Source organism: Eptesicus fuscus, chromosome 15, assembly GCF_027574615.1.
Source record: "Eptesicus fuscus isolate TK198812 chromosome 15, DD_ASM_mEF_20220401, whole genome shotgun sequence".
Lineage (NCBI taxonomy): Eukaryota > Metazoa > Chordata > Mammalia > Chiroptera > Vespertilionidae > Eptesicus > Eptesicus fuscus.
This window is the reverse complement of record NC_072487.1, coordinates 7,092,615-7,117,871: the sequence shown is the minus strand read 5'-3', so window position 1 is coordinate 7,117,871 and position 25,257 is coordinate 7,092,615. Positions and strand designations below refer to the sequence as shown.

General features: G+C 35.4%; 1 protein-coding gene across 2 annotated transcripts in view; it reads right to left on the bottom strand.

Annotated features, from left to right (window-relative positions):
- The window catches only part of ERCC6L2 (ERCC excision repair 6 like 2), a 131,913-nt gene that overhangs the window by 83,823 nt on the left and 22,833 nt on the right, over positions 1 to 25,257 (bottom strand). For both annotated transcript variants that reach the window (XM_054727095.1, XM_054727094.1), the window contains exons 3-9: positions 16,951 to 17,073; positions 14,530 to 14,723; positions 11,452 to 11,613; positions 10,859 to 11,066; positions 4,790 to 4,930; positions 2,538 to 2,651; positions 2,131 to 2,250 (exon numbers count right to left, since the gene is read on the bottom strand). In XM_054727095.1, coding sequence (XP_054583070.1) covers positions 2,131 to 2,250; positions 2,538 to 2,651; positions 4,790 to 4,930; positions 10,859 to 11,066; positions 11,452 to 11,613; positions 14,530 to 14,723; positions 16,951 to 17,073 — 1,062 coding nt within the window. The remainder of the gene's footprint in view (positions 1 to 2,130; positions 2,251 to 2,537; positions 2,652 to 4,789; positions 4,931 to 10,858; positions 11,067 to 11,451; positions 11,614 to 14,529; positions 14,724 to 16,950; positions 17,074 to 25,257) is intronic.

Sequence of the window (25,257 nt, the reverse complement as noted above, 5' to 3'; positions counted from 1 at the left end):
GAAAAAGAAATTAAGAAAACAATCCCATTTTCAACTGCATCAAAAATAATAAAATACCTAGGAATAAATTTAACCAAGGAGATGAAAGACATGTACGCTGAAAACTTTAAGTCATGATGCAAGAAACTGAAGATGACACAATAAATGGAAAGATGTTCTGTGCTCATGTATTAAATTAATATTGCTAAAATGTTCAAACTACCTAAAGCTGTCTACAGATTCAATGTAATCCCTATCAAAATTCCAATGGCATTTTTCACAGAAATAGAACAATCCTAAAATTTGAATGGAACCACAAAAGACCCCAATAGCCACAGCAATCTTGAGGAAGAACAAAGCTGAAGGCATCACACTTTCTGATTTCAAATTATATTACAGAGCAATAATAATCAAAACAGTATAGTATTGGCATAAAAACAGATACATAGATCAATGGAACAGAATAGAGAGCCCAGAAATGAAACCATACATATATGGTCAATTAATTTACAACAAAGAAGGCAAGAATTTAAAATGGGGAAAGGCAGTCTCTTAAAAACTAGACAATCACATGCAAAAGAATAAAATCAATCTCAAAAAAATATCAACACCCCCATGTTCACTGCAGCATTATTTACAATAGCCAAGACATGGAAACAACATAAATGTCTGTCAATAGATGAATGGATAAAGAAGATGTGATCCTGTCATTTGAGACAAATAAATAGACCTCGAGGGAATTATGTGAAGTGAAATAAGTCAGACAAAGACAAATAGCATATGATCTCACTTATATGTGGATTCTTAAAACAAAACAAAACATCAAACTCTTAGGTATAGAGAACAGATTAGTGGTCGCCAAAGGCAGGGGGTGTGGAACAGATGAAATGGGTGAAGGTATTCAAAGGGTACAAGCTTCTCTAAGATAAGTAAATCCTGGGGAAATATTGTACAGCGTAGTGGCTGTAGTTAACAATACCATACTGTATATTTAGGAGGGGACAGATTATAAAGTACTCATCTCAAGGAAAGAATTGTAATTATGTGAGGTGATGGATGTTAACTAGACTTATTGTGGTGTGGTAATCATTTCAAAATATTTGCATTTATCAAATCATTATGTTGCATACATAAACTAATACAACGTTACAGTCAATTATATCTCAGTAAAAAAAATACACTCACAAGATTTTAAGGTAATCTTCCTAGTTTACATATTATACCACTGAATTTAGAGATCCAGGCAAACTAAACTATGGTGAACTTATATAGATTAACTGCTAAAAATATTTCCAGGATTTCAAAGAAAAAAAAAAACCTACCTTAATTACTTCCTTTTTATTTTTATGCCAAAAGAAATAACTTAATTTTTGTTAATTAAAACATAAAGTTGGAAATCGTTCTGTAAAAATCTTGGAATCCATAAATAAAGATTCTCGATAGTTATAAAGGGGTTAAACAAGTGAATTCTGCTACAAGGAGGCTAGAAACTGTATTTCATGCATCCATGACAGGCAATGCCCAGAGGCCTGGGTCGTGGTTGGAAAACCTAGCCTTACTTTTCAGACCCTCCCTCAGGAATTCCTTACCAAGAGCACACCTCCAGGTCAGTTTCCCAGTGTACAACAATGCTCCCTTGCACAAATGAGATATAGCACCTTGCAATTTATGTTGGCAAGTAAAATCAAGAGACAGAAAATTCAGTCTAGAATAAAGGCCTTGAAAACCCTTAGAGTTCTCATAGAGAATAAAGAAAGCTCTTCAAGAAGCTTCTTTCTCTTATTCTGAGCTCCCACCTATCCTCGTCCTCCCATTTGGCATTACCATTTATAGATCTGGTAAATTACCTCCTTAAAAATTTGAAGACAAATTATTATACATGTGGCAACAGCATACATTTTTAAGAGGATATGAATCCAAAACAATAGCAAAGTTTGAAGTATATTTAATATAACTACTTCTAATTGAGAACACACCAGACGCAGGTTCATAGTGAGCTACTAAATTAACATACACTCGACCATTTGATGCCACCATCTCTTCTGAATGACTGGGCATCTGTTCTGATTAGCTGGTGTCCCTGTCATACCATTTGATAAATATTCTGTATATCATCCTTGTGTATATGAAAACTGAAAGAAGAGCACTTACCTTCATTTTCCCACTGTATTTTGGGTCAGAAAGTGTTTCAAAGGCTGCATCTTTGCTTTTCTGCACAAAATCTGGGAATCTGGAAAATACCTGATCACATATCCTTTTGATGAGTGTTTCCTTAAAAGGAAGAGGTAGATGAAGAGAAATGTCAACTCAACACATTTAAACCTGTATAAATTGAACATAATATTTTAAGAAAGACTTATTTAAGTTAAGTTTAAAATTTCTCACTTTGATTAAAAACTTAAGTGCATATACTTCTACGGCATGTAAATTAAAAATGAGCAAGTTAGTTTCCTCTTAAATTTCATACAAAAATAAAGATATTTGGTTGGAAATTTCATATCAAATATAAAGTATTTATACCAGATAGCATCACAGACATTTTAAAAGGCAACCCAAACCTGCTGTTTGGAGGTGCTAGCAGCCTGCAGTAGCGAGACGTGGTTAGCTACCTTCTGAAGGACTGCAAGGTAGCTGAAATACAAGGTTTTCACTGTTTCACCATGAGAATTGGTCTGCAACCAGAGAAAAACAGAAAGTAAAAACAAGCAAAGGACTAACGAGACTATGTAACTACTTACATCACAAAATACTACTGGCACAATATATTCTGAGAAAATGATGGTCAACTATTTATACAAAATATACATAAGTCACTAATGTGGAATCATACTTTTGGTGAACCATAACAGTGATTTTTTTTAAATTGACTGTAGAGAGGAAGAGAGAGAGAGAGAGAGAGAGAGAGAGACAGAGACAGAGACAGAGACAGAGACATCTATATGAGAGAGAAATATTGATCAGTTATCTCTCGTATGGGCCCCAGTTGGGGATCGAACCCACAACCTGGGTATGTGCCCTGACCAGGAATTGAACCCACCACCTTTTGGTGGATGGGATGACACTCCAACCAACTGAGCCACACTGGCCAGGGCAATACAGTGATGTTTTTAACAAAAGAGGGGAGAATGACCTCATTCTAGAAAGTATTTATCCTCCTGATACAGTCATAAAAATGCTGCTGTAAGAGATAATAAAACTATAGGATAAGGTGGCAGTGTTGTATAGACCAGTGGTCACAAACCGGTGGTCCACGGACCACTGGTGGTCCGTGAGGTCCAAAAGGTTGGCTACCGCTGGTATAGACCCCTTTACTCTTGCCTCTCATTTATATTCCAAGGTTTCCTAGGAATCTGAGCTATTACAAAAAAATTGAAGTGGTTAAAAACAGCAAAATGAGAGATTACAATAAATATCAATCTAGATAAATATTTATCTAGGTCCCTCTATGTATGAAGTTATGTGACAGGTAACTTGATAATAAAATAGAGGTGAAAAAGAGGCAGGAAATATAGATATAAGATAAAAAATATTTGTTTCTAAATAAAAATAAAATACTTTCTATATTATACAGTTTCTATTAAAATAAAACTATATCTCACGTCAGAATAATGTTTTAAGCCTGCAATGAAACAGTGAGTTTATTATTATTGGAGTTTATTATTATTATTATTGGGTGGTCTGAAAATGAAATAAGATTTCAAGATGAAAGTAGGATATTTCCCAATGAAAGCTGAAAAGGATATCAAATTGAAGCTACTTTCAAAAACTAGTTTTTAAAAAATATACTTGAATCTTGTATTTTGCTGTGATCATTATTTGATATAAAATATTTTTTAAAGCTACTCCTTTTTATTAACTTACTAGAGGCCCAGTGCATGGATTCGTGCACTGGTGGGGTCCCGTGGCCTGGCCTGCACCCTCTCGCAATCAGGGACCCCTTGGAATGTCGGAGGCCTGGTTCATGGATTTGGCCCAATTCTTGCAGGCCAGGCCGAGGGACTCCACTGGTGCACGAATCCATGCACCAGGCATCTAGTATGCATATAAGACCTTTGGTTAATCTCTTTACTCCCTCCCACCTCCCCCCTTCCCTCTGAGATTGATCAGTCTGTTCCATGTTTCCATGCCTGTGCATTGAGCATCTGCCCCTGGTGGTCAGTGTGCGTCATAGCTACCAGTCAAACAGTTGGACACTTAGCATATTAGCCTTTTATATATATAGACTAGAGGCCCAGTGCACAAAATTTGTGCATGGGTAGCATCCCTAGTCCTGGCCTGCAATCAGGGCCGATCTGTGGGGCGACCAGCGGGGCAATCAGGGGGCCCCCCCTGGCACCTGCCTTGGCCGGCCTGGCGCTACCCACTCGCCAGCCCTGCCCCCCCCTGCCACCGGTTGCCTCCCTCTATGGGGCGACTGGCGGGACGATCAGGGGGCCCCTGCTGGCTCCCGCTTTGGCCGGCCTGGCACCGCCCGCTCGCCAGCCCCACCACCTGATCACCCCTTTGCCGCTGCCTGTAGCCTCCCTCTGCGGGGCAACCAGCAGGGCGATAGGGGGGCCCCTGCTGGCACCCGGGAGCCTGCGGGCTGGGGGCAGCTCCTGCATTGAGCGTCTGCCCCCTGGTGGTCAGTGCACATCATAGCAATCGGTCATTCCACTGGTCGTTCCGCTGTTTGGTCGATTTGCATATTAGGCTTTTATTATATAGGATGGCTTCTAAAGTAAAGAAATGTCTGAGGAAAGCTGCTACTTACAATAGAGTACTATGTAATCAAAACAGGATAGTAAAGATATCAAACTGAAATGCTTGCCTTATAACAACAATTTCTCCTTTTTCGACCACTGCTGCAGGTACATGGCTCAGAAGATCGAAGTATCAAAGTCACATCTTCTGTTTCTAATACTGTCTGATAGACAGCTTTCTGAAAATCTGTCAGAGAACAATACACCATCTGCCAAGAAACACACAAGGTAATTATTAGTATTTTTTCTATAGCAATAATAATCACACTGCACATAAAAATTTCATAAATTGCAATAGTGAAAATTGCACATAAACTATGTTATTTTTTTCTAGATACATGATTATGACAATTTCTCCAATTCTCCCATATTCTTTATTAGCACCCTACCCTAAACTATACAAATTATAACTTTATTTTAAAATAAACCTCCAAGAGTTTGTTTTTTAATGAAAAAAAAATCAAAATGTGAAAAAAATAACTTGTGAGATTTCCTTATACAGTCAAATCTTGTTTCTCCAATATTGATTGAATAAACTAAAAGTAGCAGGTGATAGCATTTCAGAGGCAGTGATATATGAAAAATTCATTTAAGGCTAGTAGCATGTGGTTTGATAAACTTAAGGAAAGAAGTGTATATTTATAAAGAGTACATTAGACATGTACTGTATATAAGAAAGGTAAAAACAGGGAATCACTTGGGGGTCTGGAATGGGTTGATTCAACTTACATTCTTTCTAATGAGGAAAAATGATTCAGTTTTCGAACAAATTAGCACCCTACCCTAAATGATACAAATTATAACTTTGTTTTAAAATAAACCTCCAAGAGTTTGTTTTTTAATTAAAAGAAATCAAAATGTGAAAGCTTCTCCAACAGCCTTCCAGAACAAATTAAGTTCTAGAACCCAGGTTCTACTGTATAGGGTGGGGCAAAAGTAGTTTTATAGTTGTGAGTATGCGAACTATAGAGTTTGTTCTATTATTAGTTCTATTATTATTTATTTACTGTATTATTTTCCACATGAATAACTGTAAACCTACTTTTGCCTGACCCTGTATATTTCTCAAAACTGGTGTTTTCAGGATTCTACATGATCAGCCTATCATGCAAATAAATGATTAAAATTTAAGTCAATAAAAAAACTAGATAAGAAACAATGAAAAGTTTTAGAACAATGGCATGAATTATAATTACCAAATTACTTGGAAAACTTAGAAAAATATAAAAAACTTCCTATTACTGAAAATAAGCTAAAGTATTTGTATTTAATATCTTCATATAAATCCATAAAATTAGTAATGATAAGAGTTAAGTCAATACCCATAAAAGCAACTACAAATTGCTATTTTGTGCCCAAATTAAAAAAGAGGAAAAAATATAAAATAATGCCATAACTTGCAGGAGATACAATTTACCTTATATTTCTAGTAGCACTGGAAATTGGTAAAATTCTTCTAGCTATAGCTTATGTAAGTAGGATCATAAAACTAAAGATACCCATAATAGAACTTAGAGCAATATGAATAACCAGAGGCCCGGTGCATGAAATTCATGCACTGGCAGGGGGGTCTCCTCAGCCCGGCCTGTGCCCTCTCACAGTCCGGGAGCCCCACGATCAATTGCCCCAAAGAGGTAGGCCCTGCCCACCTGGCCAGGGCTCCATGATGGATTGCTCCAAAGAGGTAGGCCCTGCCCAACCAGCTGGGGCTCCATGATCAACTGCCGCCCAGAGGGTGGCCTGGGCCTCCCTCTTTGGGGTGATCAATCGTGGAGCCCCCCCATCGATTGCCAAGCAGAGGGTGGCTTGAGCCTTCCTCTGCAGGGCAATTGTGGGGCAATGGCGGGGACCCCCCCGACCAATTGCATCGCACCTTCCTTGGCTGGCCTGGTGCCAGTGCGTGTCATAGCATGGTCGTCTGGATGGTTGTCCAGACAGTCATTCTGCTGTTCGGTTGTTCGGTCAATTTGCACATTACACTTTTATTATTATAGACTAGAGGCCCAATGCACAGAATTTGTGCAAGGGGCTTGGCCCTTGCAGCCCCGGCTGCCTCGCGGCCCTACCCCCCGCCCACTGGTCATTCCTGAAGGTTGTTCCAGAAGGTCATTCCACTGTCTGGTCTAATTAGCATATTAGCTCTTTATTATACAGGATAGGGAAAAGCCATCCTATATAATAAAAGCCCAGCAACCAAAATGGCAGAACGACCAGAGAACAGAATGACCACGGCCCCTCACCCTGGCCGGCAGCTCCCCAGCAAGTGGTTAGGGGTGATCAGGCAGGCAGGCGAGCAGCTAGGGATGATCAGGCAGGCAGGCAGAGTGCTTAGGGGAGATCAGGCAGGAAGAGGCGGGTAGGGAGGATCAGGCAAGCAGAGGCAGTTAGGGGCGATCAGGCAGGCAGGCAGAGTGCTTAGCGGCAATCAGGCAGGCAGAGGCAGTTAGGGGCTAGGGGAGATCAGGCAGGCAGAGTGCTTAGGGGTGATCAGGCAGGCAGAGGCAGTTAGGGGCAATCAGGCAGGCAGAGTGCTTAGGGGAGATCAGGCAGGCAGGAAGAGTGATTAGGGGAGATCAGGCAGGCAGAATGGTTAGGGGCGATCAGGCAGGCAGAGTACTTAGGGACGATCAGGCAGGCAGAATGCTTAAGGGTGATCTGACAGGCAGGAAGAGTCATTAGGGGTGATCAGGCAGGCAGACAGAATGGTTAGGGGTGATCAGGCAGGCAGAGGCGGTGAGGAGCGATCACGTAGGCAGGCGAGTGGTTAGGGGTGATCAGGCAGGCAGAGGTGGTTAGGGGCGATCAGGCAGGCAGGCAGAGGAGTTAGGGGCAATCAGGAAGGTAGGCGAGCAGTTAGGGGCCAGTGGTCCAGGATTGCAAGAGGGATGTCTGACTGCCGGTTTAGGCCTGATCCGCAGGGATCCACAGGGATCGGGCCTAAACTGGCAGTTGAACATCCCCCAAGAGATCTCGGATTTCAAGAGGGTGCAGGCTGGGGTGAGGGACACCATTTCGTGCACCGGGCCTCTAGTTTATTTATAAATATTTATATGTGTATATCACACTACAATAGACTATCACTGTAAAAATAAGACAAAAATGTGCATCTGAGCAAATACAGGAATGTCCATAGAAAACAGTGCTAGGTTTTAAAAAACTATATATAAAATACTAGCTATATCTTGACTCTACTTGAATATAAAGGTACATATAAGAATGAAGAGAACACAAAAAGAAGGTGGGGAGTCAATGATTAAGATGTGGAGGGAATTTTGAGTTATTATTTTTCCCAGCTTTGTTGACATACATTGTGTAAGTTTAAGGTGTATAATGTAATAACTTCATACATATTCATATTACAAAATTATTACCACAACATAAGGTTAGTTAACACATCCATTACTTCACATAATAGTGTTTTAATATTTTTTGTTAGAACATTTAAAATATATTTTCTTGGCAACTTTTGAGTATAGACTATAGAACAGTTAACAAAAGTAATTATATTATGCATTAAATCCCCAAAATTTATTCATCTTATGGAAGTTTGTATCCTTTGACTAATATCTCTCCATTTTTCCTGACCCTTAGCCTCTGGCAACTACCATTCTACTTTTTCTAATAGTGTGGCTTTCTAAAAGAAATATTCTACATATACCAGGTAAGACAGATCATACAATATTTTCTTTCTCTGTCTGAATTATTTCATTTAGCATAATGCCTTCAAGATCCATCCATGTTTTCACAAATGACAGATTTCCTTCCTTTTTATGGCTGAATAATGTTCCATATCTAAATCGATGTATCACAAATTCTTTATCTATTCATCTGTCAACAGACAGGTTGTTTCCATGTCTTCACTACTGTGAATAATGCAGCAATGAACATGGAAGTTCTATCTCTATGAGGGCAATTTCATTTCCTTTGGATATATAACCAGAAGTGGGACTTGCTGGACAATATGGTCGTTCTAGTTTTAATTTACTGTTTTCCATAGTAGTTCTGCCAATTTACATCCCTACAAACAGTGCCCCAGTGCTCCCTTTTCTTCACATCATCGCCAACACTTGCTATCACTTGTCTTTTTGATAAATGCCATTCTAACTGGCATCAAGTAATGCCAGAGTTGTGGTTTTGCTTTGCATTTCCCTGATGATTAGTGGTATTGAGCATCTTTTCATAAACCTGTTGGCCATTTGTATGTCTTCTTTGGAAAAAATGTCTATTCAGATCAGATCAATATTTAATCAGGTTACTATTATTGTTGCAATTGAACTGTTTGTCTCTTATATATTTTGGATATTAACTTATCAGATAGATGGTTTGCAAATATTTTCTCCTGTTCTGTAGGTTGCCTCTTCATTCTGATTGTTTCTTTTGCTATATAGAAAGTACTTAGTTTGAGAGTCTCACTTGTTAATTTTTGCTTTTGTTGCTTATGCTTTTGGTGTCATATAAAAAAAAAAATCACCTCCAAGACCAATGTCAAGGAGCTCTTTCCCTATGTTTTCTTCTAGGAGTTTTATGGTTTTATATTTAAGTCTTATATTTATATTCAGGTCTTATATTTAAGTTGTCAATCATTTCAAGTTAATTATTTGCAAGTGGTGTAAAATAGGACTTCAATTTCCTTCTATCACATGTGAATACCCAATTTTCCCAAAATATTTATTAAAAGACTACCTTTTCTCCACTGAATATTCTTGGCTCCCTTGTCAAACATTAATTGACTGTGGCTTTGTAGTATAGTTTGAAATCATTTTAACAATATTAATTCTTCCAATCCACAAACATGATATATCTTTCCACTTATTTGTGTCTTCTTCAATTTATTTAATCAATGTCTTATAGATTTTAGTGTACAGGTCTTTCACCTCTTTGGTTAAATTTATTCCTAAGTCTTCTATTGTTGAGTTGGCGTTATTAAAACACGTAGTAACATTTACTGAACACTCTTACATATCACACATTTTAGAGCAACCATATGAGGCAGGTAGTGTTATCATCATTCCCATGTACCAGATAAAGAAACCAAGGTTTGAAAGACTTAACAAGGTCATAAAACTCATAAGTCAGGGAGTGAGGATTCAAACCTATGATATTTTATTTCAGAGCCCAATCTCTAAACTTCTATGTACAACTTTCTTTTCATAGTTTTATGGTGTTGTTCTTACTAGATTGACAACTGACAACTAAATAATATATATTAAAATGCACAAAACATTTTTAAAAAGTGGAGGTTCGTGAAGTTTTCCAATTAAATAATATTTGCTTTAGGTAAAAAAGTCAAATGTTATATCAATTTCCCCAACTTATAAATCAGTATCATATTTTTCTTTCAATTCTATCTTTTTAAATTAATAATCAACAGGATATCCTAAGACTAAAGGGTATTTGTTAGAATTGCCCTTATTTGAGACAACATTAGTTAGATTTAGTTCATAGCAATTTATAGAACCTTTATTACATTGCCTGAGCTAGATGATCCACAGAATTAAAAACCATAAAAGAGAACTACTATATTAAAAAAATCCTCTTAAAGTCAACTCCTCAAATTTTCTTAAACAATTAATATAATTGTACTTTTTTACAAAGTTGTAAAATTAGGTTAGTTGTGTCACTAAAAATAGCATTTTATAATAAACAAATCTATAATAAGAAAAAGTTTTTAACCATTTTGGTCTTGTAGCTAGAGTTAAGGTACCAAAGAATATACTGAATTACAGATAGTAGACAAGGTAGGAATTACAAAATATGAACAGAAAACACATTAGGGAGAGAAGCTCTTCTTTCTTCATCGAGGAAGAATTATGTAAAAAGTATTTTTGTTCTAAATAAGAGAAATCAGTTTAATGTATGCTAATAAAACACCTGTTAGCTGACAGGTTAGTAAAGTTAGTAAGGAAAATGATTGGGCTCAATTAATGTTTTCTGAAACTCTACATAAAGCAATTTTCTTCACACTGTATAAAAAGCAAAAATTACATCCAAAAATATAATAGGAGATAGATTTCCTCTTAAAAATAAATTAAAAAAACAAACACACACACACTCATATGTAAAACTTAAGACAATAAATAATTTAAAAAACACGCACACAATTAGAAATTAATCATATATACAAATGCGGTTCTCACCCGGTCTTCCTTCTTAGGCAACTGATCCTTGATTAGAGTCTTGGTACGCCTAAGAAACCATCCAGACATCTTTTTTGCAAGCCGCTGCATGGCCTTTCGGCCAGTAGCTAGTTCTCTTTTTGTTGCTGTGTGTCTCTGACCATGTTCTACTGGGTCAGAAAACTGCTTCTTGAAGTGGATCCTGCTACCTAAAAGTCCTGGCACAGCCCTTCGTAAGGCAATAAGAAAAATGTCATTGCTTTATTAAATTATCTAAAAGGAAAGACAATGGCTTATTTTTGCTTCTAAGAAATAGACCAAGTCACTTGTTTGTAATGACAGCAATAACAAAAGACAAATAACAGTCTTTCTTTATGAGTTTTTCAGTAGCTAACTGTAAGATGATGATAAATTGGTAAATTAGTTCAGACATTTATTTCAGGAACCAAGAATAATATATAAAAATAGGTTTTCATGGGATTCTATTCTGTATACTATGTTTGGGATCAAATACTTCTGTAAACAAATAATTGTGATGTTTCCCCCCCTGCAAGGTAACATTAAGTTAAAGAGGTATCAAATAATTTTCCAAAACATAAAGTATCTTCACTCACCAGTCCATAACACACCACAGTTCTTTCATGTTGTTCTGAAGAATGGTTCCAGTGAGGCCAATGCGAACATTACACTTTAAAGCTTTCATAACTTCTGTTACTCTAGCCTTTGGATTCTTGATTCTATGAGCTTCATCCACAATAATAGCTGACCATTCCAAGCTATAAAGTGAAAAAAAAAAAAAAAAAAAAGAGGGGGGAGGAGAGGTTGAGAAAATGTCCCTTGCTTAACTTACCTAATTTTTAGAAAGCAGCTTTCTCTATCAAAATTTTGGAATTTTTCCCCTCTTTACCCTTTGACGATCCCATAGCAATCTCACCTAGTTAGTTAAATGGTCACAGGTTTGGACAGCCCATGAAAATAAAATGTATATGGAGACAAAAAGGTATAGAGATTCTGTGTAATGATGGTAGAATAAAAAACACTCATTTAAACATGACTAAAATGACAAAATGAAATTTTAAAGTAATAAACAAGAGAAATAAATATAAAATACTAGAGGCCCAGTGCACAAAATTCGTGCATGGGGGGTAGGTGGGGGTGTCCTCAGCCCGGCCTGCACCCTCTCCAATCTGGGTTCCCTCTCACAATCCAGGACTGCTGGCTTCCAACCGCTCGCCTGCCTGCCTGATAGCCCCTAACCACTTCTGCCTGCCAGCCTGATTACCCCCTAACCACTCCCTGCCAGCCAGATCGACACCTAACTGCTCCCCTGGTGGCCTGATTGCCCCCAATAGCCCTCCCTTGCAGGCCTGGTCACCCCCAACTGTCCTCCCCTGCTGACCTGGTCACCCCCAACTGCCCTCCCCTGCAGGCCTGGTCACCCCTATCTGCCCTGCCTTGCAGGCCTGGTCCCCCCCCTCAACTATCCTCCCCTGCTGGCCTGGTCGCCCCCAAATGCCCTCCTCTGCCAGCCATCTTTTTTTTTAAATATATTTTATTGATTTTTTACAGAGGGGAAGGGGGAAGGATAGAGAGTTAGAAACATCGATGAGAGAGAAACACTGATCAGCTGCCTCCTGCACACTCCCCACTGGGTATGTGCCTGCAACCAAGGTACATGCCCTTGACCGGAATCGAACCTGGGACCCTTGAGTCCGCAGGCCGACGCTCTATCCACTGAGCCAAACCAGTTAGGGCATGGTGGCCATCTTGTGTCCACATGGGGGCGGCCATCTTGTGTGTTGGAGTGATGGTCAATTTGCATATTACCTCTTTATTAGATAGGATAGGAAGCAATGCTGATAATGTTAGATCTCAATGAAAAATCAATATAAACTCAAGACTTTAAAAGTTGTATTATATAGCTTTATCTGCTAAAAAGGTTTAGAATCAATTGTTACTCAGCAGCAATGAGCACCTATGGCAGTCAATCCACTAAAAGGAACCAGAGCCCCATAGAGAAATGGTTGATTTCAAGTGTGCAGTAGGGGAAATAATGAAGAACCAGAAAGCACAGATGTCCAAAGACAAAGGGGACATGTCCAAAGGATCCAGGCTAATCAGAAATCTGAGCATCATTAAGAATGACTATGATGGAGTATACAACATTGAATAAGTAAAAACCCAGGAAGTTCTATGAAAGAAAAATTATTTGGACTTTTACTTCTGAGGGGAACCAAAGTTTTGCCACCTAAAGTATGCCCTTGGGATACTGATTTTAAAGTGATTATTAAGAGACAAAATACTTAGAAAGAATCCATGACCCACCCACCCCCTTTCCTGCCTAAAGGAATTCAGGTAGAAAAACTACTTCAGGAAGGGAATCTTCTTAGCACATTCACCTTAGCATAATCATCTTAGCACGCAGAGAGCAAGTAGGACCTTCAGGCAGGAGCCAACAAAACTCTGTCTGCCAAGTTCCCCTGTGTCCCATTGTTTGGCCCAGACAACATCTGTTTACCAAATTTGCTATTTTTTGTCTCCCTATAAATTACCTACTTTCCCTCTGAAATCCGACCCCTGCCCTCCTTCTCCTTTGTGCAAAACGGCATATAAACCACAACTGCCCAACGAGTCTTCAAATCTCCTATCTATGGTATCCGCAAATGTATATCCATAATAAATTTTGGACATTTTCTCTTGTTAATCTGTCATATACCAAATTGATTATTAGTCCAGCTAGAAGAACTTAGAAGGTGGGAGGAAAGATATCTTTTGCATCCCCACATCTCACATACACAAAAACTATCTCGAAATAGATCACAGAACTAAGCATAAGAGCTAAAACTATAAAATGTAAGAAAAAAGTCTTGTGACTCTGAGTTAAGATACACTTCTCAGATATGAACACCAAAATAATTGATAAGTTGGACTTCATCAAAGTTAAAAACTTTGCTCTTGGTCTTACAGACACCATTAAGAAAATGACAAGACATACAGCCGACTAGGAGAAAATAGTTGCAAATCTTAACCTAGTAAAGAACTTGTACACAGAAAGTAAAAAAACTGTTACAACTCAACAAGGCTAAAACAATCCAACTTTAAAAGCTGGGTAATAATTTTAATAAGCTATTTTACCAACAAAGATATACAGATGGCAAATAAGCACATAAAAGTTCTCAACATCACTAGTCATTAGAGAAGTGCAAATTAAAACCATAAGATGCCACTACAAACCCATTTGAATGGCTATTATTTAAAGACTGACAATATCAAATGTTGACAAGGATATAGGAAAATAGAACAGTGGTTCTCAATATGTATATGTAATTTTTGCTACTCATTCACACAACAGATTCACCTAATTAAAATAATTCATGAAAATGACTGTCTTAGTATTGAGGCACCACATGCATAAAAGGTTGTATATAAGATTTAGTACAAATCTTAACATTTTTTAGCAGATACTTTTAGAGAAGTTATAAAGGAAATAGAATAAGAAACTGTGGAAAATCTGATGCAGCTTTTCCCTTTTTAGAAAATAATAATTATAGACTGCCAATATCAATAATACTGAAATGAAAATAAATCATGCTAAAGAATATTTACAGCTTTTAAAAAATTATAATATAAAGGTATAAATACAATTGAGGTAAGCAGAATAATAATGCAATCATTCCCATTATTGCCATTACCTGTTAAGCTCATCCAGACATAAGCGCAGTGTTTCATAAGTTGTTAGAGCAATTTCACACTTCCTCTGCTTTACACGAATCAGTTCATTGTCCTTTTTGTTACCATGTAAAATAGTGACTCTGAAATATCCCCAGGTGTCCAATTCATCCCTCCAGTTGTAGAGAACAGAAAGAGGAGCAACTATTAAGAACATCTAAAAGAAGAAGAAAAAATTTGATTTTCTAAAAGTCTCATATTTCCTAAAAATAAAACAGAACCCCAAAGTGAAATCCAGAATATCAACAGCCTTATTTTATTTTTGACACTGTAGTTAATAATAATAAATACAACTGAGAAATTGGATATATCTGGAGGTAGAAGACCACACACACAATAAAAACACTTTACTATGTAATTAGCTTTTTATTAGGACTAAATAGTTAACCTTATCCAAAAAACCCAGCTATTTTTTATTCCCCCCCCCCGCAAAAAAAAAGTTGTTGAGAGATAAGAGAGAATTTTACAAAGCAGAAAAGAGGTATGATCAGGATTCCAATAACAATTTCAAGGGCCAAGGACTTTATTTCCTTAGTCCATTTCCTCTCCTCTTCTTTCAGGTACTGTCAGTTGAAGACCTGGAAAATTTACTGGAAAAATCAAAGCAATTAGAGGAAAACCTTGGAACTTCCAGTCAAGATGGCAGAGGAGGTAGATGCTGTGCTTGATTCCTGCCACAACCACATCTAAATCACAACTAAGCTACAGAACAACCATCATCGAGAACTACCTAAAGTCTAGCTGAACAGAAGTCCTACAACTAAGGAGATACTGAAGAAACCACGTTGGTAGGAAGGGCAGAGATGCTGAACAGGTTGGTCCCACACCCACGAATACAAGTTAAAAATCAGTAGGGATATCTGGGTTGAGGAGGTTCCCCCTGAGGAGCAAGGGGTCCCACCCCACACCAGGTTCCTCAGTCCAGGGTTCCAGTTTCAGGAAAAGAACTCCCATAACTTCTCACTGTGAAAACCAGTGAAGATTATGGCAGAGAGAGAGAGAGAGAGAGAGAGAGAGAGAGAGAGAGAGAGAGAGAGAGAGAGAGAGGAAAGAGAGAAAGAGAGAGAGAGAGAGAGAGAGAGAGAGAGAGAGAGAGAGAGAGAGAGAGGAAAAGGAAGAGGGAGAGGGAGAGGGAGAAAAGGAGGGAAGGAAGAAGAAAGGAATGAAAGGCAGCCATTAGGATCAATTAAGGTGGCTACTAGTACATTTCATCACACCACCAAATGGATCTTTCTTTACTTCTCTCTTCTCCCATTCTATTCTTTCTAAGAGATTTAAAAATATTTAAAGTATTGCTTTCCCTATTTTTTCTCTCCCCACTGTCTGCTTATTGTCACAAGCGATATATAAGAGACATATTAAGTTCTTCACCGACATTTAGAACTGAAGAACACCTGAATCCAGGGCTAAAAACAGCACCTGGACTCTTGGAGAATTAAAACACATTAAGAACCATAATGTTCTTTTAGGATCAAATTTAATTTAATGCTCCAGATCCATTTATGCTATTAAATATAATAAAGAGAATTTAAAGTAATAATAATTACCTTAAGCCAATACTTCACAAAAGTTTGCACTGAAAAGTCCCTAATGATACACAAGAGTAAACCTGGACTTCTCAGCAATCTTATATATGAGAGAATCTTTTAAAACTTGTGGAAAGTGGTTCATTACCATAATATAATAAAGACTTCATAAAATCACTTTCTTCATTTCTATCCAGTTTCCTGGATGCTGAGAAATATATAAGTCAGACACATAAATATAGTATACTTTTTTTTTTTTTGCATTTCATTACTTTGTTAGAAATACTTTTTATAAAAATCATGTGCAAGATATTTAGAGACATACATCTACAAAGGAGAAAGCTGACATATGGACATGAATATTCATACTCCCATGGACAGAGAGACAGACAAGCCTAGACTTTAGTCTTTCTGATTCCACCTTCAATGCTCCCTGTATAAGAAGAATTTGTTTCATATTTTGGGAATGTAGTCTTCTAAGCAATTTTAAATACCAATGACATACCTTTGCTACCAATATCTACAACTGTCTCATTTTCATTCTCACATAAATATAAATAGTACATGAACTTCAACTAACTTTGCATGTACATTCATGAATATTTAACAAATTAATCAAACTAAATCATCTAAATCTAGCCAAGCAAAAGATTGAAACCCCAAAACAAGTTCAAGCTGAAATTATATGTTGCCATTTTGAGAGTCAATCATATTTAACTTGAGAATAAAATTTATAATCCTTCAAAAATTAGGTTTACAAAACAAATATTCTAATAATGTTTTAAAAGTCTTGTTTTAAAGTTTCTTTGTGCTTTTGTAATATCAGACTCATGAGTTGTATACTCCTAGATATCTCACCTTTTTTGCTATAGAAGAAGGGGGTTCCTTTTTCAGACTTCTTAGTAAAAACTCTGGCATATTATTTTCAATATCCTCACGAGTTCCCTTTTTATGCAAAATGGCAGCCAAAAATGAAATAACCTGGGGGGGAAAAACACCTTTTTCAATCAATGTGTATAATGTATCATGATGGACAATATTTTACTGCTTATATAACTACCTACCTACTTAGTGACAAACATGTATTGGTTTTATTTGTATTAACAAGGATAATATGCATGTTATCTTTGAAAACAGTAAAAGAATTCTCACATTGCCTCTCTTCCATGATAAGTTCTACCCACTCAATGAATTATTTCTTGATCTCGTCAGATGGGACATTATTTTCTTATTTGCTTTGATCCATGAAAACCAATTGTTCTATTAGAACAAACTTCATATATTCTTTTTTCCTTGTAAAATGTAAACTCAAGGGGATAATATTTAGCTTATAAATTTGTGTACTTGTTTATCCAATAAATATAGATGAAATTACACAATGGTGTTTTAAGATAAACTAAGATAATTCATCAATATACATACCATTCTAAAAATCAAGTGAAAAAGACAGACATAGAAAAAAAGAAATATAACTTCCCTATATAATCAAGAGCAAGAAATAATCAATTGTACTTTAGTTGCTTGGCAGCTATGTGAACTTGGGCCAGTTAGTTAACCTCTTTGAATAACTGTAAAAATATGTGAAAACAGCAAAAATAATACTGGCAGGGTATTTTAAAGATTCAAGGGAAAGTATGAGATACTCAGATGGGGGAAAAGAAGCTATTATTACTTTAGAAAAGTAAATTATAAAACCTAAAAAAAGAGAGAGAATGAGCAAAGCTGTAGGAAAATAGAATTTTTAGTATGAGTGTAGATATTTATACTCTGAATCCCAAGTAATAGAAAAAGAGAAGTATTTGAAAAGATAAAAGCTGAAAACTTAAGAAAATGTGACCAAAAAAATAAAATGAAAATCAAGTCATATAGTCCTATCCACTAAGAACATCAAGCCAAAAATATAAATAAAAAATTTTAAATCCGAAGTTTAGGTGCTTCATAAAACACTGCTCAAACCTTGAGACACTGAAAATAAATCTTAAAAGTATTCAGAGGAAAAAAACAACAGAGCAACAATTCCACAAATAACTGATCTTGCAGCAAAAACAATGAAAGGCACTATAAATAGAATACTTTCAAAGTGCGAAAGAAAATAAATCAATCTAGTTTTATAACTAGTGACATTATCATTCAAGTATGAAGATAAAGATATTTTCAGACAAACAAAACCTGAGACAGAGCATTAGCAAAAGAGCCATACCAAAGGAAATAACTAAAGGATGTTTTCAGGATAAAGAAAACGATTCTATTTAGAGCAGGGAAAAATTAAGAGCAACAAAAATAATAAATATTTAGAAAATACAGATGTACATTGACATTATGAAACAATAATAAAATATTTTGTTGGGATTAAATAACAGAAGAATTAAAAGATAGGACAACAATATACATGAGATAGAAAGGGCACAACTGCAGTTACAATATTCCGAGGTCCCTATGCTATCTGAAGTCATTTCAAATCATTGCTACTCTCTTCCACCAAATTTCACTCCTCCTTCCTGAGTCTAGCCCAATGTTTGTAAATGTTCTGCATACAAATTGGTTGTTACAGAATAGCCATGGGGATTTAAAGTATGGCCTAGGGAATATAGTCAATAATATTCTAATAATTATGTATGGTGTCAGATAAGTGTGAGATTTATCATAATGATCACTTAGTACATTATGTAATATCTAATCACTGGGGTGTACAACTGAAACTAATAGTGTATGTCAAGTGTAACTGAAAATTAAAAAATGACAAAGAAAAATAAGAGTAAAATAAAATACTTAAAATAAAGAAAATCTGACAAGAATATTACAATATGTACATTAAAATTAACAGGTCAATTTCTCTTACTCATATAAAAACAAAACTCTTAAAATATTAGGAAATGGAACACAGAAATATTTTAAAAAGGCATATATACCAAAACCAAGTTTGGATGATTCTGGAAATATAGTTTGGTTTCACCTTCAAATTTTAGATATTAGGTAATAGGTAGGTATCATTGGTAATAGTATACTTAGCTTTCTTAACTCTTAACTTCCTTAAAATAAAAATAGGATGACCGATTTCATTACAATATACCTACATGTTACATAAAGTGATACATTAAGTCTTAGTACTGTGAAAAGTTAAAAATGTATATTTTCATCACTTAAGCAACCACCAAAAAAAAAAAAAAAATCAAATAAGAATAGTTAAAAAGTCAATAGAAGAATTAAAATGGAATTCTAAAACTATCCTAGTAACACAAAGAAAGGCAGGAAAGGAGAAATAGTAAAACAGTAAACAGTCTGTTCAAACAGAAAACAAGTAATAAAATGGTATATCCAAATTAAACAAAACAGGAATTACATTAAATATAAATGGGCTAAACACTCCAATTAAATATCAAATTGTCCAGATGGATAAGAGCTGTGTATAAGAGCTATACTATAAATACATATAAAGACACTGTCAGCTTGAAATAGAGGGTTTGAAAAGATTTACCATGCAATCAGTAAACCTAGCCTCAAGTCTCATTATAAGGACTCCACCCTCATGACAATTATCTCCCAAAGAACAATCTCCAAATACTATCACATTGAGGATTAGTTTCAACACATGAATTTGGGGGGGAAAGGTGGCACACAAACATTCAGTCTATAGAAACTTGAATACATATTTCTCCAAAGAAGATATACAAATGGCCGGAGAGTACATGAAAAGTTGTTCAACATCACTGGTCATTATGTAAGTGCAAATCAAAACTATAATGAGACACCACTTTACATGCACTAGGATGGCTACAATGAAGAAAAAAGAAAATAACAAATGATGGAAAGAATGGAGAGAAATAGAAAAACTCATACATGGCTGGTGGGAATGTGAAAGAGTACAACTACTCTGGAAAACGGAGTATCAGTTCCTCAAAAAATTAAACACAGCATTAGCATATGACCCAGTAATGTGACTCCTAGGTACATATACTAGAGAAATGAAAGCCTATGTCCACAGAAACTTGTACACAAATGTTTATAGCAGCATTATTCATAATAGCCAAAAGGTGGAAACAATCCAAAAGTCCACCAAAGAATGAATGGATAAACAAGTTGTAGTATTTACATATAATGGAATATCATTCAACTATAAAGAGAACAAAGTACTGATATATGCTGTAACATGGATGAACCTTGAAAACATCAAGTGAAAGAAGCCAAAACCATATGACTCCTTTTATATGACATATTCAAAAAAGGCAAATCCAAAGAGACAGAAGGCCAATTATGGTTGCCAGGGATGGTGGGAGGGGGGAACTAAGATGATTACTTAATGGATATGGGGTGTTCTTCTGTGGTGATGAAAGTTTTGAAAACAGAGAGAAATAGGGGTTGAACAACATTATGAATGCATTAAATGCCACTGAATTGTACACTTTAAAATGGTTAATTAAATATGTTATGTGGTTTCACTTCAATGAAAAAATTATAGCTTGCATTTTTATGAGAACACATTTCTATATTTTTGGTATTATTAATATTATTTCAGTTCTTGAAAAAAGTAAAAATTGTATGGAAAATGTCCAGCTAGTACATATTTATGACTCATTGAATAGGAGCTATTTTTGTTAATATCATTCCACTTAGGTTAGAAGGCTTTATTCCCTTTATACAATCTTATATATCACAATAAATAAAGTAAATTTTCAGCAAGTTATCTAAAATATTATAATGATATACAAGACCAGTTAAACTTATACTTAGTTTTAAAATTTTCTAACAAAATTTGCATTCCTAACCCACATTATGTAAGGCAGTGTAATGCAGGAGTTATAGTAAAGACTTTGGAATTTGACCAACCAGCTTTACATTTGACCTAGGGCAATTTACTTGAACTCTATAAATTTCAACTTTTTCATCAATAAAAGAGGGACAATAATCCCTAGTTAACATGTATGTTTAATGGAAAACACCTATTGTAGAGCCTGGCATATAAGGATAATCAAATATAAGCTATAACCATAAAAACATATAATTACCCAATTCAACTTAAGAATCCTGAGTGCATTTAATAAAAATGTATTTATTACCTACTACATGTCAGATACTGTGCTAGGTGCTAAAAAAAGGTTAGATGAAAGGCTTATTTTTATCATTCAGCAGTATGAAATCCAACTGATTTGGAGGAGGTTGAGGGGGGTGGAAAGGAGATGAGTTGAAGAAGCATGGTTGTGAAAAAATAAACCAATGAACAGAAAACAAAATTACTGAAAAGTTCACCAAACAAATGATGGGAGCAAAATGGTTGATGCACTATGTAGAACCCAGATTAAAGGAGGCAGAAAGGATATTCAACAAATAACTGAGTTTAAGCATTGGACAATTTGAATATCTTTAATATAACCTCAATAAAAGAGCTTTGATGTATGCCTACAATTTCCAGTTTATAATGATTTTAGTTAAGTTTAAAATTATTTATGCTTTGTATTCAAAAATATGTAATCTAAATTTAAAATTTACTGAGTTCCTAGATGATGTAAATATTTATAACATTTTGGGTTCTCACCACTTCTTGGAATATAATTTAATACTGAAAGAATTACAGAAAATTTATAATTAAAAATTTAGGCAACTGGGATATTGATTGGAAAGAGACCTGAGGAAAATTTCCAGGGTAAGGGAGATGTTCTATATCTTGATTACAGTATAGATTCTATATATATCCTATATATATTCTATATATATATTCTATATATATATATATATAGTTTTGACATATATCATTGAACTGTAAACGTAAGATCAGTGCATTTTAGTGTTTGTAGTCTATAATTAATGACACACACACACACACTATGCGCACACATCTATGATAACAAAAGCATAATATGCTAATTAGCCTGGATATCTTTCCGGGCGTCCAAAGCCAGGTCTGCGAGGGAAGCCCGGGTCCCGGGTGCCACAGGGAAGCCGGTGCCGGCAGATGGGGGAAGGAAGGCCTACCCTTGCACAAATTTCGTGCATCGGGCCTCTAATTGATTCATATATTCTTTTGAATTATAGGCAACTGGTCCTCAAAGGCAACTGAAAAGATACCTATTAGAAGCAAGATGACAATTGAAGTGAGGTAATATAAAACGTAATCTTTTGCTTTGCTCTTAACTCATCTATGGATTGTTTCATTATATGAAAACTATATTCCTAATTTTAATTCATAATTCAATCTATTCATTTAAGATGATATACAATCTTAATTCTAATTTAATTTTTCAAATTCCATGAAACAAAGATAAGTAAAATGTCTATTTTATTTAAGAGTTTTATCTTTATAAGAAGTACCATAGAAGGTGACTAAATTTATAAGCTCTAATTATGGATTAGCTTTACTTAATTCACTAAATACACTAATAATTTAAAAGAAAAATCTTTGCATCTCATTTAAATAATCTACCCTACTTCTTAAGATTATGCATCTACCCACCCTCCAAAAAAGTAGGTTAAATTAAAAATAAACAACTTTAATTGAGAATACACACTAACTGAAATACTTCTAAATTTATGTTTAAAGATGAAAAGAACAAAAATAAGCATTTAAATCAGATACCTATGCAATAGTACAAGTCCTGCATTTTAGAAATAAAATATCACTCTGAGAAAGCTTTCTGTTTTTACAGGCATTCCTTTCTAAATGTCAGGCAAACATTTTTATAGGCCATTTTCCTCACATACAGACAGCGCATGATATACAGAGTAAATCAGAGGCCAAAAAAGAAAAGCGATTTATCTTTAAAACATGAGGACATTTTTGTTTCTTCTTTAAAGGATTTGTGGCTCTGCAGGTTAATTAGTCCCTCACAATGGATATTATGGCATCTTATCCATGAAACACAGCCAATATTACTTTTTCTGCATTACTATATTCTTAAATGAACAACATAACTTGTGATCCTAAGAACTTTTAAATTTTTAGCATAGTTCTTGAATCTAATATTATATTATCCAAAAGATGGTGCTGACAATAGCCTAAGAAAGCTTTAATTATCAGCAACCCCACCATTTCTCTCAGGATTGAGGTTTACAATACATATCTTTTTTAAACAATAGCTTTCAGAGGTAACATCTTTGATTATGTAATATCTAATAATATAAAAGCAAAGATTCAAAGAAAATCTTTATAGTTTACAAATTCCTCCTCTGCTGCTCAAAAAGTACTAACACCATCTTCTTCACATAGTAGATAGGGAAACAAACATGTGAAGCACATATTGTACATATTTAATAGTTTGTAAGCCTGTGCCTATGAAAGTTAATTACCAAATTAAGATTAAAAAATAATTTTGATTCAATGAGTGAGATTTTCTTTTATGATAAACCTTTCAAATACTGTACTAGAGCTATGCCCTTCAATGAAAAAGTGAGAAAACACACAAACCTTTAATGTCCTAATTGATATCACTCAAATTAGTTCTAAATTTTGGTGGGTTTTCAAAAGCAAACCCAACACAGAGCAAACCCAATATAAAGAAAGAAAATACCAATTTCTCTGTAAAGCCTTCCCTGACACCCACAGGCAGGCCTGCTCTTCCTCCCATCCACTTGCCAGACGGGCTGATGACCCTTTGGCTTCATTTCTTTTTATCACCATTCGTGAACTCTGTAAGTATAGTGATTGTGCCCATTTATATTAGGTTCTTCAGAACCTAAACCACATTAGGTGCTTAATAAATGTCAACTCATTAAATGACTGCAGTTCATTAAAAGCTAAATAAAAGACTGCAAGATAAAGGCAGCAAAGGGTAGAGAGAGGGAATAAAAAAGAATACTGAATGGAAATGAAAATAGTTACTTCCTGTATATGAGCTTAGGGAAGTCATTCAGTACTCCTGTTGTCTCAGTTTCTTCATTTATTAAACAAAAAAGCTGAACAAGATTATCTCTAATATCTATTTTAAAAAATTTAAGTAAAATGGTCATCATTCTATGTATAAATATTCTCATAGACAAAACACTCTCTTAACCAAACTTCACTGAACCAAATCACCAAATTAACCAAAGTTTTCTACCACTCCGAAAAACAACAGTCTGAGCCAAAGTTGTCAAACTTCAGTGGGCCTTAAATAATCTGTTGAAACACAGATTGCTGAGTCCCACCTCTGGAGTTTCTGATTCGGCATGTCTGGGTTAAGATCCATGAAGTTACAATGCTAACAAGTTCCCAGGTGATGCTGATGATTTTGGTCCAGAGATATCACTTTTGAGAAAGCACTGCTATGTAGTAAGTGCCCATTTTATCCCCCTTCCTATCAGTTGAGCTATTTGATTAGCAAAGATCAGTTTCCCAAACCTATATAGTCCAGTTGAAATTGTTTATTATAGTTAAATAGCTAATTAAATATTATGTAAATGTATAGTGGGGTGTCATTTTCAAATTACCTATTGATTTTGATGTGAGAATCCTGTAAAATATTAGGAAAATTTCATAAAAATCTAGGATTTTACATCTCTTCTCAATGTAATTTTTTAGTCCAATTAAAAACTAAAAGTAAAAGCAGTAGATGGTAAATCATTGGTGTTGACCATATCATGGGCACAAATGAACATGAAGAAACTTTTGGGGTAATAGATATGTTCATTATCTTGAGTGTGGAAATGTAGTGATCATTTCCTGGGTATATATATATATATAATTTATCAAATTATATTCTGTAAAAATATCACTCAAATTAGTTCTAAATTTTGGTGGGTTTTCAAAAGCAAACCCAACACAAAGCAAACCCAATATAAAGAACAAAATACCAATTTCTCTGTTAAAGCCTTCCCTGACACCCACAGGCAGGCCTGCTCTTCCTTCCATCCACTTTAGTTTATTGTATGTCAATTACACCTCAATAAAGTATATAAACAACACACAAGCAAACACATACATACAGACCTAACCAAACTGCTAAAATTAATAAGACAGACAAAACCAAATTTTATGAGGACATGAAACAACCATAATTCTCATATATTTTTGGTAGGAATGCAAAATGGTCTGAACACTCTGATAAAAGATTTGGCAATTTCTTATAAAACTAAACATACATCAGCTCTATGACCAAGTAATTCCATTCCTTATTACTTACCCAAAATAAATGAAAACACAAGAGATTGTTCAAGAAAGTTGTAAATAGTTTTATTCATACTAGCTAACCTGGAAAC